At 40.1% G+C, this 16,093-nt stretch overlaps 1 protein-coding gene across 21 annotated transcripts in view; it reads left to right on the top strand.

Annotated features, from left to right (window-relative positions):
- Nucleotides 1-16,093, top strand: part of ROBO2 (roundabout guidance receptor 2) — a 1,260,761-nt gene that overhangs the window by 1,159,630 nt on the left and 85,038 nt on the right. For all 21 annotated transcript variants that reach the window (XM_040338780.1, XM_040338787.1, XM_040338783.1 and 18 more), the window contains one exon: nucleotides 13,847-13,971. In XM_040338780.1, coding sequence (XP_040194714.1) covers nucleotides 13,847-13,971 — 125 coding nt within the window. The remainder of the gene's footprint in view (nucleotides 1-13,846; nucleotides 13,972-16,093) is intronic.

Below are 16,093 nucleotides of genomic sequence, written 5' to 3'. Positions count from 1 at the left end.
ATGAAATAAGAACCTGTCATTTCAGGAAGGTGTTGTTGCTTTACCTGAGACAACATCCAATGGTGTTTAAAGGGGTTGTAAAGGTAAACAAAAAATCCCTAAATAGCTTCCTTTACCTTAGTGCAGTCCTCCTTCACTTACCTCATCCTTTGATTTTGCTTTTAAATGTCCTTATTTTTTCTGAGAAATCCTCACTTCCTATTCTTCTGTCTGTAACTCCACACAGTAATGCAAGGCTTTCTCCCTGGTGTGGAGAAAGCCTCTTGAGGGGGGAGGGGGCGAGCAGGAGTGTCAGGACGCCCACTAACATCAGCTACTTTCTCTATCTGCAAAGTAGAGAGTGTCCTGACTTGCCTGCTTGCCCCCTCCCCCCTCAAGAGGCTTTATCCACACCAGGGAGAAAGCCTTGCATTACTGTGTGCAGTTACAGACAGAAGAACAGGAAGTAAGGATTTCTCAGAGGAAATAAGGACATTTAAAAGCATAGCTGATTCGCCCTATAGGCTCACTATGCAAGCTACTTAGGGCCCCGCAAAGCTGCAGAGGGCCCCCCAAATTACTAGAGGCTAGTGAGAAGTAATTTTTGGCCCCTCGCCTCGCTTCTCAACTTGCTGGCTGCATGGGAGAAGAGGTAAGAAGTCAGCACCCCACGCTTCTCACTTTAATGTAAGATGTCATTTCCGATAGCAGAACACCCCATCCCCCCGCTTCTCAACTTTAATCTTCTTTAATGTGACATAATGTGTCACAGTCGGCAGCCCCCCCAAGCGCTTCTCAACTTTAATGTGACACGTCATTTGACCCCAGGGAGGTCAGGATCTGCACTGTTTAAAAGCAAAATCGAAGAATGAGGTAAGTGAAGGAGGACTGTACTAAGGTAAAGGAAGCTATTTATGGGGAAAAAATTACCTTTACAATCCCTTTAAATATATATTAGCTGTTGTTATTAGTAACTCTTACATAAAAGAAGTCTAGAAGGTAGCCTTGCTTGAGAGCTATTTTTTGCAGCAACACAAGGGGGGTTTTGACAGGCGTTACATGTTACATAGATCACAGTTGTCCCTAGAAGACCTTAAAACTAAAGCTGTGAAAGAGGAACCTCGCTTTTGATGGTGCCTAAATAGTACCAGGGCCAATGTCACATGGAAGTGCCAGCAGCATGACATCAATGATCTCCTAATCGGTCTGTAAGGGCGGCATTCTGAACACTAATGTAAGGGACATTTTTCCCACTGATCCTCAATGAATGAATGAATGAATGAAAAACGTATATAGCGCGGCACATGCGAACTGAATCGCCTCTGCTTTTAGCAAGGGTTCTCTAAAACCTGAAGTTTATTTCAAGGGTTTTTCATTGGGTTAATAAGATTGAGAAAGGCTGTTATAGAGTATACAGCAGGAGTTTGGCAAGGTGGATGAGAATACCAAAATCTTCAAGATGGAGTCAGGAATTATGGTGGGGAGATCTTTCTAATAAAGCATCAAAGACATAAGAAACCATGGATTGACTTGTCTTTCCATGATTCACCTGTTACTTGTGTGACCTTTTAAATGCCTAACATCTTTCTGTTGTAGCTTGAATAAAAGTAGTATGCCCAGTCTTTGCAACCAGGACATCATTTTGTGATCAGACAAACATTGGGTTGTGTATAGGTTCCTTAGGGGATAATAAGTGGCATGCAAAATATCTATGGGTAATGCCGCGTACACACGATCGGTTTGTCTGATGAAAACTGTCTAATGGACCGTTTTCATCAGACGAACCGATTGTGTGTGGGCCCCATCGTTTTTTTTTTTTCAACATAGAACATGTTTTAAAATTATCTGATGGTTAAAAAACCGATAGAAAAAAACGATCGTCTGTTGGGGAAATTCATCGGTTAAAAATCCACGCATGCTCAGAAACAAGTCGACGCATGCTCGGAAGCATTGAACTTCATTTTTCTCAGCACGTCGTTGTGTTTTACGTCACCACGTTCTGACACGATCGTTTTTTTTAACTGATGGTGTGTAGGCAAGACTGATGAAAGTCAGCTTCATCGGATATCTGATGAAAAAATCCATCGGTCCGTTTTCATCGGATGAACCGATCGTGTGTACAGGGCATAAGAGCTGTGAATCACTTTTCGTATTAAAGTGTCATCTGGATGAGAGAGAACACTATAAGTCCTAGTAGTACAGTAGTGCAGTTGGGAATGAACACAGATCTCACTTTTCATTGTTTCATTGTTTTCACTTTTCATTGTTGCTTTGCAAGTCAGATGACAATCTATAGCCAGCCTAGAATTAATACATTTAGGCAAGAGACTTCTTGTACCTTTATACTTTTGCTCATCTAGGCCTAACTTGTGTGGCTTTTTTTTAATATAAATTCAGACCTTCGGACATAAGCCTATTCCTGAAATGCCCTCGTTTAGCAAAAACATACATAGAAATTGGTAGTTATGTACACAAATGGTACTATCAAGAAGAAAGGATCGTCCCAAAATGAAGACATACGGAATTTCTATCCCTTTATTTCTATCTATCACTTACCAAACTTCCTTACTTCAATTAATTGATATATGGAAGGGCATGTGTCTCTTTTTCTTTCAATCTACTGATGGCTCAAGAGGTGACATTTTCATTTATTACTAGGTTGTAGAGCAAGTGTGTTAGTAATTTCATACATTAAAGGACACTTTAAGTGCCACTATACTTGCAATATTGAGCAAGATTTTTATGGCTCTTTTTGCCCAGAGATACGTGAAAGTCACAAGGCTCGATCTGTTGCACAGATTAATGTAACCTTCAGCAATGCTACCTACTGCCATGGCTTTCTGGCGTCTGTGATAAATAATTTTATCATCTGTCAAATGTCATCAAACATTGAAGGTAATCGGTGTCGAACTGCTCTGGCTGCAGAGTGATTTCACAGTTTACAAAGTTTGACATATTTGCACTCAAGTCAGCCGGCAATAAAATATTGTATATAATGGCAAAAATATGTTTTATTTACTTTGCCCTTGACATCAATTTAAGTATTTTCAAGGTCCCTGGTCTTAATATGAGGAACAGAAATTGGTGATTGTTGTATATTGCTAGAAGTTGTAGCATGTTTTTTTTTTTTAATTCAGAGGAAATATTTGGCTGACAGAAGATTAGGGCCTAGTACACACGAGAGGATTTATCCGCGGATTTGGATCCGATGGAGTGTACTCACCATAGGATCAAAATCGGCGCCGAAATCCCATCGCGATGACGTGTCGCGCCGTCGCCGCGATGATGACGCGGCGACGTGAGCGACGCTGTCATATAAGTAATTTTTTGAGTCTGTACAGACCAGTGGATCAATCCGTTGGGATGGATTCAAGCGGATAGATTTTAAAGCATGTCTTCAAATTTTTATCCGCTTGAAATCCATCCCAGGGGATAAAAATCTGCGGAAACAGATCCGCTGTATTGTAAACACCAGGGGATCCATCCGCTGGAGCCGGTCCGCGGATCAATTCCAGCGGATGGATCCTCTCCTGTGTACGGGGCCTAAGGATGAACTCCAGGCTGCTATGAAACGGTCCCTTCAACTCAGTGTTAAAGTATTCATAATAAAATGTATATATTGAGTCATTAATTGCTTTTTAAACACTCCTTGTAGGAAACGGTTTACATTACATTGCAAGTAGTATAAAATAGACACATTCAGGAAATTTAATATAAATATGGACTTATGTCTTAAAGCAGTATCAAAGTCCAAGCAAAAAAATAAATAAAAAATTGAGCCCCTGGGTGGTTTAAATTTAACATGCTAGTATACACCACATTGTGACAGATTTAACTTAAAATCAAGCCCTCCAGCAGCCCACTGTTACCTCTGACAGGGTTTCTATCTTCAATCGATCTTCCTTCCAGGTTTGCAGGATCCGGCCATTTTAAATGGCTGGGCCAGGATGACGTCACTCCCGCACGTGTGCACATTCGTGCCACAGTTCTCTAAATGGATGGCATACTCCAGTATGATGTCCATTGAAAACGCAGTGTGCATGCACCGGTGACATCATCAGCTGCTATAAATGTAATAATCTGCTAAGTGGTACACGTTGATAGAAGATTTCTCCGGAGGGGACACAGACAGTGATTTGTATTGCTGTCTGTGTCTTCCTAGCCTGGTGACACCCATTTCACTCATTCTTTATATTTGGGCCCTTTCACACTGATCAGTTTTTCTTTCATTTTTGCATTACAAAAAGCGGAAGAAAAATGCATAACCATTAAATCGTATACAACTCTTCACACCAGTCAGTAGCAGGTCAGTTGCATTTTAAAAATTCCTGCATTCTGATGTTTGGTATGGTAAAAAAAAAAGCACCAAAAACACACCTCCCTATTGAAATGAATGGAAAATGCAGCTAAAATGCAAAAAAAATCATGAAAAATGCACCAGCATTTGTGTTTTTTGGTGAATGTTTTGAGTCCCATGTCCTTTTTACAGGTGCAAAATGCACCAGTACATGCCAAAAATCTGGCATATCTCCTTAAAGTGGTTGTAAACCCACTAAAAATGTTTTAAATAAACCTGCAAGACAAAGGCATAATGAGCTAGTATGCATAGCATACTAGCTCATTATGAAATACTTACCTTAGATCGAAGCCCCCACAGCGGTCCTCGTACACTGGTCTGGCCAGCGACATCACTCCCGCATCCGGGTTTAGCGGGCTCCGCCACTGTGATTGTCCAGAGCCGCTATGACCTCACTCCCGCGAATGCGCGTGGGAGTCACTGGTAACAGCACACTAGCTGAAGCCGTTGCTTCAGGGCACATGTGCCGATGATGTTGGCACATGCTGATACAGGGGATATCTCCTAAACTTTAGGAGATATCCAGGGTAGCTGCAGTTAAGCCTTATTATAGGCTTACCTGTAGTAAAAATTTGTTGTAAAGGGTTTACGACCACTTTAAGACTGGGTTCACATCATTGAGAATTGGATGCGGTTTTCCGTATCCTATTCGCAATAGCAGGAGATTTTGAACGGCTCTCTATGGATCCAGTTCACACATTTCCGCAGCGGGTCCCGTGCGTTTTGCACAAAAACGCTGTGTGTCTTTTGGTCTGTTTCAGGTCCGGCTGAAATCAGATCTGAAACGGTTAACCAGCATGCATCGGACCCCTGCTGTGAGCCCAGTGCCTATCCTGATCTCCCTGGGGCCCTAAGCAAAATGACATGTCACATTAAAGTTGAGAAGCGGTGTTCTGGTGTCGGAAATGACATCTTACATTAAAGTGAGAAGCGGAGGTTCTTCTTACCTCTTCTCCCATGCAGCCAGGGAGTTGAGAAGCAGGGCGAAAATTACTTCTCACCAGGAAGGCCTCTAGTAATTTGGGGGGCCCTGCGCAGCTTTGCGGGGCCCTAAGCGGCTTGCATAGTGAGCCTATAGGGTGGATCGGCCCTGTGTGAGCCGTATGTGAACTGAGCCTTACTGTCTAGTCACAGTCGGGGGAAGGGAGAAGACCTGTAAATGCTATTTAGCTGTACCAGTGAAAAATCAGGTCTGCCAGCCAAAGCCCTGCTGTGTGGCAGAGCGGTGTAATGAACCAAATGGACAAAATTCCACATCCGTTTGGCAGCTCTCAAATATATATTTAATCTGTTTATTTAGCTGTTTGCCTGGAGTTCAGCTTTAAATAATAAAGCTGCTAATGATCAAAAAAGGCTGTGCTACTATATACGTTTTACAAATTTTTGCATCGATTGGATGTAGTATTAAACTGTGGCACTATTTTATTGAATCTTTGTAAATCCACACTTTTTGTGTTTACTTAAAACAGTGCCTGCTTTTTCCAGCTCTCTAAGCTTTCTGTGCAGCACAGTAAAAGCTAAGCCAGCATTGATCGAGCAGTGTTTCTTTTATGGAAAAAGGCTTGAGCACAGCTTAGAAAATAGCTCAACACAAATTGTCAGTTTACACTTTCTTTCAAATAAAAATAGCAATCTCTTGAGAGCCAGCAGACCGGCCTCAAATAAAAAACACAGAGAGTGAGATGAACAAATCAAAGGTAGTTGACACCTTCCAAACAGGGCCAAGTTTCATTGGATTACTTTTTATATAGAATGGTACTTCAAAGGCCACCATCCAAAAATTAATTTCCCCGCAGTTAGACTTTTTATCAGGAACCGGTATTTGTCACCATCCTGCGTGCATCCATCTCCTACCTCTTTGGCCTTGCAAAAAGTAACAAATGGTATCCACTTTTGTCGTCCTGGAAAAAGATGAGCGGCGATTTGGGTTCTTGCACATTTGTGGAAAGCAGCTCAGTAGTGAAATAATTGACCTGTCAACTCTCAGCCCAGTGTCTCCGCAAAACCAGCAGCAAGGGAAATGAGAAAATGCTTTAAAAAATGTTATTTTGCTATGTGGTCTATTTAATAACCACAGCATCCCCAGACAAGTGCTTTAATTTATATTGCTGTTTGAGAGTCAGGATAAATATAAACCACTGGAGAAAGGTATCTTTAGGTATATATTTTTTCAAATACACCAGCCTATGTGGCTCCTTAACTGTGGTGACTTAAATTAGATGCTACTTGATTTCCACAGAGTCCTATAGATAAAAGAGATTCCAGTTAAAATTGTTCTCTTTGATCCAAATGTTATGCTAGATTTTATATTAGAGTGTAACTCTAGGCAAGCAGCTAAACACACATATTTCTATACTATCCCACTGGCCAAAATATTAGTAATTTTGCTCTGCCAGTCACCCCCCAATGTATGTCCAAGGGCAATACTACTGTCCAGAGCCTGAAGCGTTTTGGCTTACTTTATCAATGTTCTACCCCAGCCCAGCCTTTTATAAATAAACCTTATCCTAAGGTGTGTTATTCTGTGTTATTCCTCCTATAAACCTGCCTAAGCTCCTCCCATTTATCTCCAAATGCCTAAAACATGCTGGAGCCTGACTGACAGAGTGGCACTCCCACTACTAAGCCTACTTTCCAAAGGATTATAGATAAAAGACCACTATCATAAAGATATTACACAGTATATTGGTAATGGCAGTTCATGTGTGTAATAATAGCATTCAATATTTTAAAATCACCATGCCCCACAGTGGCTTCCTGAGAAAGCCGGTCACTCAAAATCTCACAAGAATACACTCTACAATGGGCATGTTCTGTCAAGGGATTTTTAGCCCCCAGCTTTCTGAAGGCAGCAGTGAGACATGGTGACTTTACCTGTGAATCCCAGAACTTTCAGAACCTGAGGCTGAGAATTATTTTTCAGAATAAGGGAAGTTAGGAAAAATAGGAATAGGAATAGGAAAAAAATGTCTGAAGCCTCATACACACGACCAGCCTTGTGTATGCTCCCTAGCAGTTTTCCCATCAGGAAAACAGCCGGGAATCCCGAGGGGAAACTAGAGAACCTGCTCTCTAGTTTCCCGTCGGGTTTCCCGGCAGAGTATTTCCTGACGAGAAAAGCGGTCGTCTGTATGCTTACCTGCAGGGTAGAAAAACCGCACATGCCCGATAACACTTTGACACATGCGCAGTAGGATACAACGATAGTGTGGGGTATAGCAAGATGGCGGCGATGGAATCGAATGTGACGAGACACCGGCTCGTCGTTGTCGATGACGTCACTGCGTTCTTGCCATTCAAAAGAACGGCGGGTTTTTGTGTGGCCGTGTGTATACACGGCTTTTTACACGGCTTTTCAGGGCAAGCCTGCCAGGAATCCCGTCGGGAAAACCAATGTTTTTTTTCCCGACGAGATTCCCGGTCATGTGTACAGAGCTTGAATGGTACAGTCAAGTTAGTTGAGCCCTTCTTGATGTTGCATGTAACTCATTTACTTTCTGTTTTATCCTTACAACTGTTGTATATTTGCCTTATATATGTTAGAGCTTGTTTAGTAAAGCAGATCCCATTGCAGCATGAAATATTGGAATAATGTCACTTGAAATCCACACAGGAATCCTATTTGCAGAAACCCTTCTGGCTCAGTGAGCATTTCTGCTTAATTGTTTTACTGTCTTGGTGTTTAATCCTTGAAACAAGTGACATCTGACATTATCCAGACATGTCATTTATGTAATCAGCCAACCAAGATGGAATGGATACAAGTTTTATTAAGAGTCTCCAATGCTGATGCTGAGAATTCACTCTTCTGATCTGTAAATAATACAGAAATGAAAAGTGAAAGTGTCGCACTTTCATTGCTCATAACAATATATCTGATTGTATTTTGCAATGTATGTTGCAAATGCAATACAACTTGGGTGGGGGGTGTTGCAGGGAATCCTTTAAATCACTTTTTATACCCTATCCACTGAAATGGCAAAATTTGGCTGCAGTGGGTAGCACAGACACTTTTCTTTTATTCAAGTGTGTTCTGTATTTTCCATGGCAAATCATTATGATCAAAAGTCAGGTTTTCATACATTAAAATAATGATGAATCTTATTTGTTATTTGCTTTGCTTTTGGACAATATATATTAACCATTTGCTGTCCACTGGCTTATGAAGACTCTCAATAAATTGGGATTTCCCAAAAATGTTGGCCTTTGGCACCAGGAGGTTAGTGTTGTTAGTCTTCAGTGCAGAATGTGATACCCTACACTAAACTTTAACCACCTTATAACCCTGACATCAACGCTTCTTGTAATTTCAACATTACCTTATAACCCTGACATGAACGCGTCTTGTAATTTCAACATTATACTCTCCTATAAACCTTATTTAACCCCTAAATCTTACCATCCCTGTAACCCTAACATTAACTTAACCATATAACTCTAAAATTGACTCTCCCTGAAATCCTAACATTGACCCTCCATGTAACTCTAACATCATCGTTCCCTGTAACCCTAATATTGACCCTACCTGTAGCCCTAACATTGACCCTTCATATAACCCGAACATTAGCCTTCCCTGTAACCCTAACATTAACCCTCTTTGTAACCCTAACATTAACCTTCCTTATAACGCTAACATTGACCATCCCCATAGCCCTAAATGTAAGAAAGGAAATATTGTTGCGCAGACCCAACGTGTGATACAAACATAAATTGTCAGCCGCGTCTTAAGTGTGCCATACAGCACAAACAAACATAGTAAAAAAGGGGAAGTCGCGCTAATTAGATTGATATAAATACAGTGAAACACCAGTGATTAATGAAAATAAACAATACGTGAAAATAAACAATTCTATATATGGTGATAAACACCCTCAATGGGGTAGGTGTATATTATGAATAGCTAATAAATGGCATAAGTGTCTCTTCAGTTGGTATGGGCAAATTGACAGTCCAGACAAGCCAAGCAATTTGTAAAGCAGTCCACAGGTGTAGTGATGAAAAGAAATCCTTAGGTAATAGTGACAACGACCACTCTGTGTTCAGACCAAACAGGAGACCTCCACCACAAATAGTACTGACTCTTACCAGAATTCAGTAAATAATAGGCATAAAGATAAATCCAGCAGCAGCCCGCAAGATTAGACTTCAACCAGCGATATCCGTACATTAGTAATCACCATTGGAATCCAGACTCCATAAATATAAAGGAAACACCAAAGGAGGGATATAGCGTAATACTGCGCTGGTTTATTGAAACTTAGAACAGCTAAATGCTTACTTACATTTTGCAGTGATAAAAAATGGGCATCAAGCGGACATAAAATAGATAGCAGAGTAAAAATCAAACAGCACAGCCGGCCGGACTGTGTGTGGGCGTACGTCCGGATATCCGGATCCTTACACTCAGTAACGCGGTGACGTCAGGGCGTCTCCTCCCGACGTTTCGTCACAATAGGGACGTGTTCACTCTGCTATCTATTTTATGTCCGCTTGATGCCCATTTTTTATCACTGCAAAATGTAAGTAAGCATTTAGCTGTTCTAAGTTTCAATAAACCAGCGCAGTATTACGCTATATCCCTCCTTTGGTGTTTCCTTTATATTTATGGAGTCTGGATTCCAATGGTGATTACTAATGTACGGATATCGCTGGTTGAAGTCTAATCTTGCGGGCTGCTGCTGGATTTATCTTTATGCCTATTATTTACTGAATTCTGGTAAGAGTCAGTACTATTTGTGGTGGAGGTCTCCTGTTTGGTCTGAACACAGAGTGGTCGTTGTCACTATTACCTAAGGATTTCTTTTCATCACTACACCTGTGGACTGCTTTACAAATTGCTTGGCTTGTCTGGACTGTCAATTTGCCCATACCAACTGAAGAGACACTTATGCCATTTATTAGCTATTCATAATATACACCTACCCCATTGAGGGTGTTTATCACCATATATAGAATTGTTTATTTTCACGTATTGTTTATTTTCATTAATCACTGGTGCTTCACTGTATTTATATCAATCTAATTAGAGCGACTTCCCCTTTTTTACTAGCCCTAAATGTAACCCTATGTTGAGAGATAAAAGCACAATAATCTCCTGCTTCAAGAGATGTTCTAGAAAGCAGACACCTGTGTAGTAACCAAGGCAGTTGGGTATTTTTGGCAATTTGGTAGGATATATCAGTCATGACATTAAGTGAGCAGTTAACTTTCTAGCAGCCATGCCAACCTGAAATACTGTACCAGGGGAGTTGGGCTTTAAGAGTTAGTAATATACATGTAATTAGAGTTTCAGATGGATTTATACTTTGAACAGTGTATTTGCAGTGACAGGTATACACTTGCCAATTTTGTATATCAGCCATGCAGGTGTGTAATTAAATGACTTGTAATCACTTGAGACTTCAGCATGAGAGTGAGATCCTCAGAGTGATGATACTTGAGGTGGAAGTTTGATGAGAGAGGAAGGCTGAATAAGTACACACAAAAGCCAAAGTTCTAAGCCTGAGAGCAGTCTGGTAGTATGAAAGGAACAAGGAAATTAGTCTCAAAGCAAGAGAGGCCCTGATGAAAGCAGCCACAGTCTGATTCCTAGACCACATACCAGTTCACTGTGAGTTATAGTGTCCAGCACCAGTGACAAAAAGTAATAAAAGCTTTTGGATTAGCATGATAACCATGCAATTCTTCATAAAGAGAGGAAGCTTTCCAAAAAAAATATAGAAATCAATTTAGGGTGGGTAAAGTATGAAGCTTAGATTGTCTCTGTGTTCTTTTTTTTTTTTATGCTCCCTCAGAAGAAAAGTCCTATGCAGAGAAGGAGTTTGCAGCTAGGGAACACTGCAGTCTCCGTACAGCTATCTAACATGCCTGATCCACCCTGAATAAATTTCTCTTTTTCGGGAAGTTACAATTGGGCATTAATGCTGTAATATAGAGTATAAAACATACACTGGAACAAATGAACAAAGCTGAATCATGTTTATAAGCATACAGTGTTTAATGGCAGATCAAGAAAACAAAAAAAAAAACAGTGACTTTATAGCTTATATTAGGAAATAAAAGCCAATGGCTTCACATAAATACACCACTTCTACCAGGTTTTCAAAACAAATGCCTTGACTATAGGAAGCCTGCAGATCAGAGCCTGTAAATTAGAGTGCCAAGGGGTGACTTCCCCCAAGTAAGGCGTTTTATTGCAGCTCTTTTGTTACCTTACCTACTGCACTCACACATTCAGGTTGGCCTTAGCTGTGAAAAATATCAGAAGATGGAGGAAAGAAATCAATAGATATTTTTGTCTGCAGAGTATGTGCTGTGCAGTTCGGGTATTGATCTGAAATTGATTAAGGAGCACTTTTGGACCCACCATATCATGTGCACTGCAAAATACAAATAAAATGGCAAATTCTGTGTCATACAATAATGATGCCTGTTTGAAGTTTACCTGTACTGAGAGAAACACAGTGGGGGTTATTTAATAAAGGAAAATCCACTTTGCACTACAAGTGCAGTGCACTTGGAAGTGCAGTCACTGTAGATCCGAGGGGTACATGCAAGGAATTTACAGCAACTGCACTTCCTAGTGCACTTTCAGTGCACTTGCAGTGCAAAGTGGATTTTTCTTTTTATAAATAACCCCCAGAGACTGTCATTGAAGACTTCCTTGAGCCTGGGTGTTCCTGGCTTTATTCGTTTGAAAGACTAACCTGCAAAATGCATGTAGATCAGGAAGGGCAGGACTTCTAATCTGCATGCTTGTTCCATGTTCATGACTGACATCACACTGATGCAATTGCGATAAGATAATTATATTCAAAAAAAGAGGCCAGCGGTGGCAGCCTCCATACATCTTCATCACAGATTTCCTTTAAAAAAAAGAAAAAAAAAGAAAATGTTCTGCTTCTATTTTTCTTCTGCTCTCCTCTCCCACTCTTCCCCTTTTACTTTCCACTCTCGTTTTTTTGTCCTTTACTATTTCCCATGTCCTCTTCTCTACTATTTTATCTTCTCTCGTTCTCGCCAATTCTCTTCTCTACCATTTTCTATCTTGCTTCTCAGTCTCTTCTTCTCTCCATTCTCTCCTTTCATCTCCACTATCATCCTCTTCTCTCCTTTCCCATTCTTCTCCCCTTCTTATCCTATCTGCTTCTTTACATTTCTCTCCCATTCTATCCTTTCATCATCGCTACTCTCCTCATCTTTCATCTCTTGTCTTATTCAGTAGTCTCCTCTCCCATCACATCCTCTCTTTTCCTCTCTTATCCTTCCCCTACTCTTTTCCTTTGTTTCATCTCATCTCCCATTATCTCTTCTTTTTCTTTTTTCTCCATTACTTCTCTTCCCCATTCTGTCCTCCTTTTTACCATCTCCTCCATCAATCTTTCCGTTGCTTCCATTTCCTCCATTCCTCTTCTCTCATCACCTCTCCTTTATCCTCTAATGCCGCGTACACACAATCAGTCCATCCGATGAGAAAGGACCGATGAAGCTGACTGATGGTTCGTCACGCCTACACACCATCGGTTAAAAAAATGATCATGTCAGAACGCAGTGATGTAAAACACATGACGTGTTGAAAAAAACGAAGTTCAATGCTTCCAAGCATGCGTCGACTTGATTCTGAGCATGCATGGATTTTTAACCAATGGTTGTGCCTACTAACGATCGGTTTTGTCCTATCGGTTAGGAATATATTGGTTAATTTTAAAACATGTTGCCTTTTTTTTAACCGATGGTAACTAACTGATGGCGTCCACACACGATCGGTTTTGACCGATGAAAACGGTCCATCAGACCATTCTCATTGGTTGAACCGATTGTGTGTACGCGGCATTATTCTCTTCTATCCTCTATTTTCCTTTATTCTTTCACCCTCATTCCTTCATGCTCCAATGCATGAAGCAAAAGCTGCACAGTGCTAAGAGAGGGTGCAAGAACCATGGTCTTCATTTTTGTTAGCTCAATTTTGGGGTCATCCAGGCATGATAATATAAAAAAAATTGCAATTTAATGGGTTATCCTTAGCTACCGATATGGTGTAATTGCTCCATTTTTATGTTTTACTGGGGCACCCTTCATGGAAAAAAGTCCAGCACAACAGTATAAACATTCCACATGATAAATGTAAATGTGCTAAGGGAGTTTGGTCAACATTTAACAGTTAACATTCAGTTAAAATAAACATACAATATAACATGTGCTAAATAATCATAATACCATGTAGCAAGAGGAAAAATATGGAATAAAAAATGTGTACAATGTTAATAAAGGAGCAGATTTTCTATTTTTTATGAAGACCGAATAAGCCGAATGTTGTCCCTTTATTAAACAGATGTTATCACAACAGCTAATATTTCAACCTCACTAGCTTGCTCTGTTTGCATATTCAGGTCTGCAGGGAACACAAGCTAAGGGCTATGCCTGCCTGGATATACATGAGGTTACTAAAAATGAGGCTTCAGCTTGAAGGATTAATGTCTCTCTCTCTATTTTTCTGTTCACCTGCTCTAGCCCCGAGTGCTGCACCGCAGTCTGTCACTGTTCAGACAGTCGGGAGTAACAATAGCACAAGTATCAGCGTCTCCTGGGACCCACCTCCTTCGGATCACCAGAATGGAATTATTCAAGACTACAGGGTAAAGCGATTTCCTTTCCGTACAAACATAAACTAAAATTCCATTACACCATTATTTTTGACAAAATGGTAAATGGGCACAAATATTATCAAAGTGATACTTTTTTAATAAGAACTTAAAAATCTGAATATATATTTTTAAACTTGCTTTGAGAATTGTTGTTGCAAAATGTTGCATTGCATACTTTGTAATTAGCGGTTTGCCTGGAATTTAAATTACAGTTAAAATCCAGAGAAATAGGTAAATAACAAAAAAGTTAACACACAAAACTGAAATATTAATATGTTGACCTTTCAAAGGAATTATAACTCTGTTTGGTCAGTCTTGTTATTTAGGCACAACTTTTTTCTCTTTTAATTTTGGATAGCTTGGTAGAGGGTTAGAAACCATGTTGGGTTTTTACTGCTAGAATAAATTCATAAATTTGGTTGGCTATCTTTAAAGGCATCACATCCCCAGTGTATAATGAATTGCACATAATACTCTTTTGAAAATGGACTTTAGGTGCCCAAAGACTACACATACATTATCATAACAAAATCAACTATTTAGTGACAGCTTCTTTGGACACATTATTACGCAGATATTCAGATATTTGTATAATAATATGTCCAGGGATCTTTAACAAGGAGGGAGACATATAACCTGAATTGGGTTCTTGTGTTGTGGAAAATGTTTTTAACAAAGAAGCTGTCAATACAGATGTAGTTTTTATGATATTGTTTGTTTACCTAAAAAGTCTATTTTAAAGAAGAGGTCTAGCCCCCCCATGACAAATACTGCAGCTGCTGACTTTTAATATATGGACACCTATCTGTCCAGGGAGCACGCAATATCGGCACCCCAGCCGATCTTCGGATCGGCTATCGCATGCAGCCACCGCCATTCCTGGTAAGGGAACCCGGCAGTGGAGCATTTAGACTTCACAGCCAGTTCCCTACTGCGCATGCGTGAAGCACGCTACACTTTCTAATTGGCCGGTGGCGGAGGAAGGAGGAGGGGGCTCTGTCTCCAGAAGTGGCAAATGGTACCTGTCAAAAACAGGCACCCGTTCATCCCCCTCCTGAAAGGTGCCAAATGTGCCACCGAAGAGGGGAAGAGACAGATAAGCGGAAGTTCCACTTTTGACTGGAACTCCACTTTAAAAAAAAAAAAAAAAATATATATATATATATATATATATATATATATATATATATATATATATATATATATTGTATGTTTTTTTTTGCTATTCGGATCTCTGTTTTACCTCTTTTCCTGTCCTTGTGACATCAATTTCACCAAACAGGAAGCAAAGGTAAATCTTTTTAGTACAATAGTGGACTAAAACCTGTATTAGCTATTTATTGCTGTCTGTGCCCTTGTTGCAGATTTTATTTCACTCCCTCTTCACTCTGCTTAGTTCAAGTGGTATTCAACACAAAAGCATATGCAGCTTACAATTTCTTACATGTGATGCCTGCATTAATTACATTTTTTTAGGCTTTTTTCCATTTTCCTCTGGCGATTCAGCCCGTAAGTCTGTTGTTTTTCAAAAGAACAGATGTATCAGTTACATAGATACGACAAACCATCTGCTTGCAATGATCAACTTATATTTTTTTTTTATAAGGGCTGGTTCACACTACAAAATGCATTTCAGATCCTGTGTTTCTGTGTGAGCGTTTTTGGTGCATTCTGGTGCATCCCTGTGCATTTTTGATCTGTTTTGCCACGTTTAAGTACAGTCCAGTGCAGGAAAAATGCAGGATGTTCTCCTTTTTTGTCTGAAACTGGCTGCACTGGTGTGAACTATGCCACTGAAAACCATATAACCTACTTTCCAAGCATTGTTGATGCAGAACAATATGCACTGAACTGTATGTGGTGTGAACTGGCCCTAAAACTTTTACCCCAACAGGAAAAAAAATGTTGCTGTAACTGCTTATAAAATATTAGCATCTGTTTGGCTTAATTGTGTTAATTTATTAAATCTGCTAGTACATCTGACACTACTCTCCCCACAGACTAGCAATGCTGCTGTCCAAGTGTGCCCCCTTGCTCCTAAGAGCCTAAGAAAAAAAGAACAAATGGAGCCACCACATCTAATGATTATTAAGCTACAATATATAACATTTTT

The sequence above is a fragment of the Rana temporaria genome, chromosome 2 (assembly GCF_905171775.1).
Source record: "Rana temporaria chromosome 2, aRanTem1.1, whole genome shotgun sequence".
NCBI lineage: Eukaryota > Metazoa > Chordata > Amphibia > Anura > Ranidae > Rana > Rana temporaria.
This window is presented reverse-complemented; position numbering and strand designations above follow the sequence as displayed.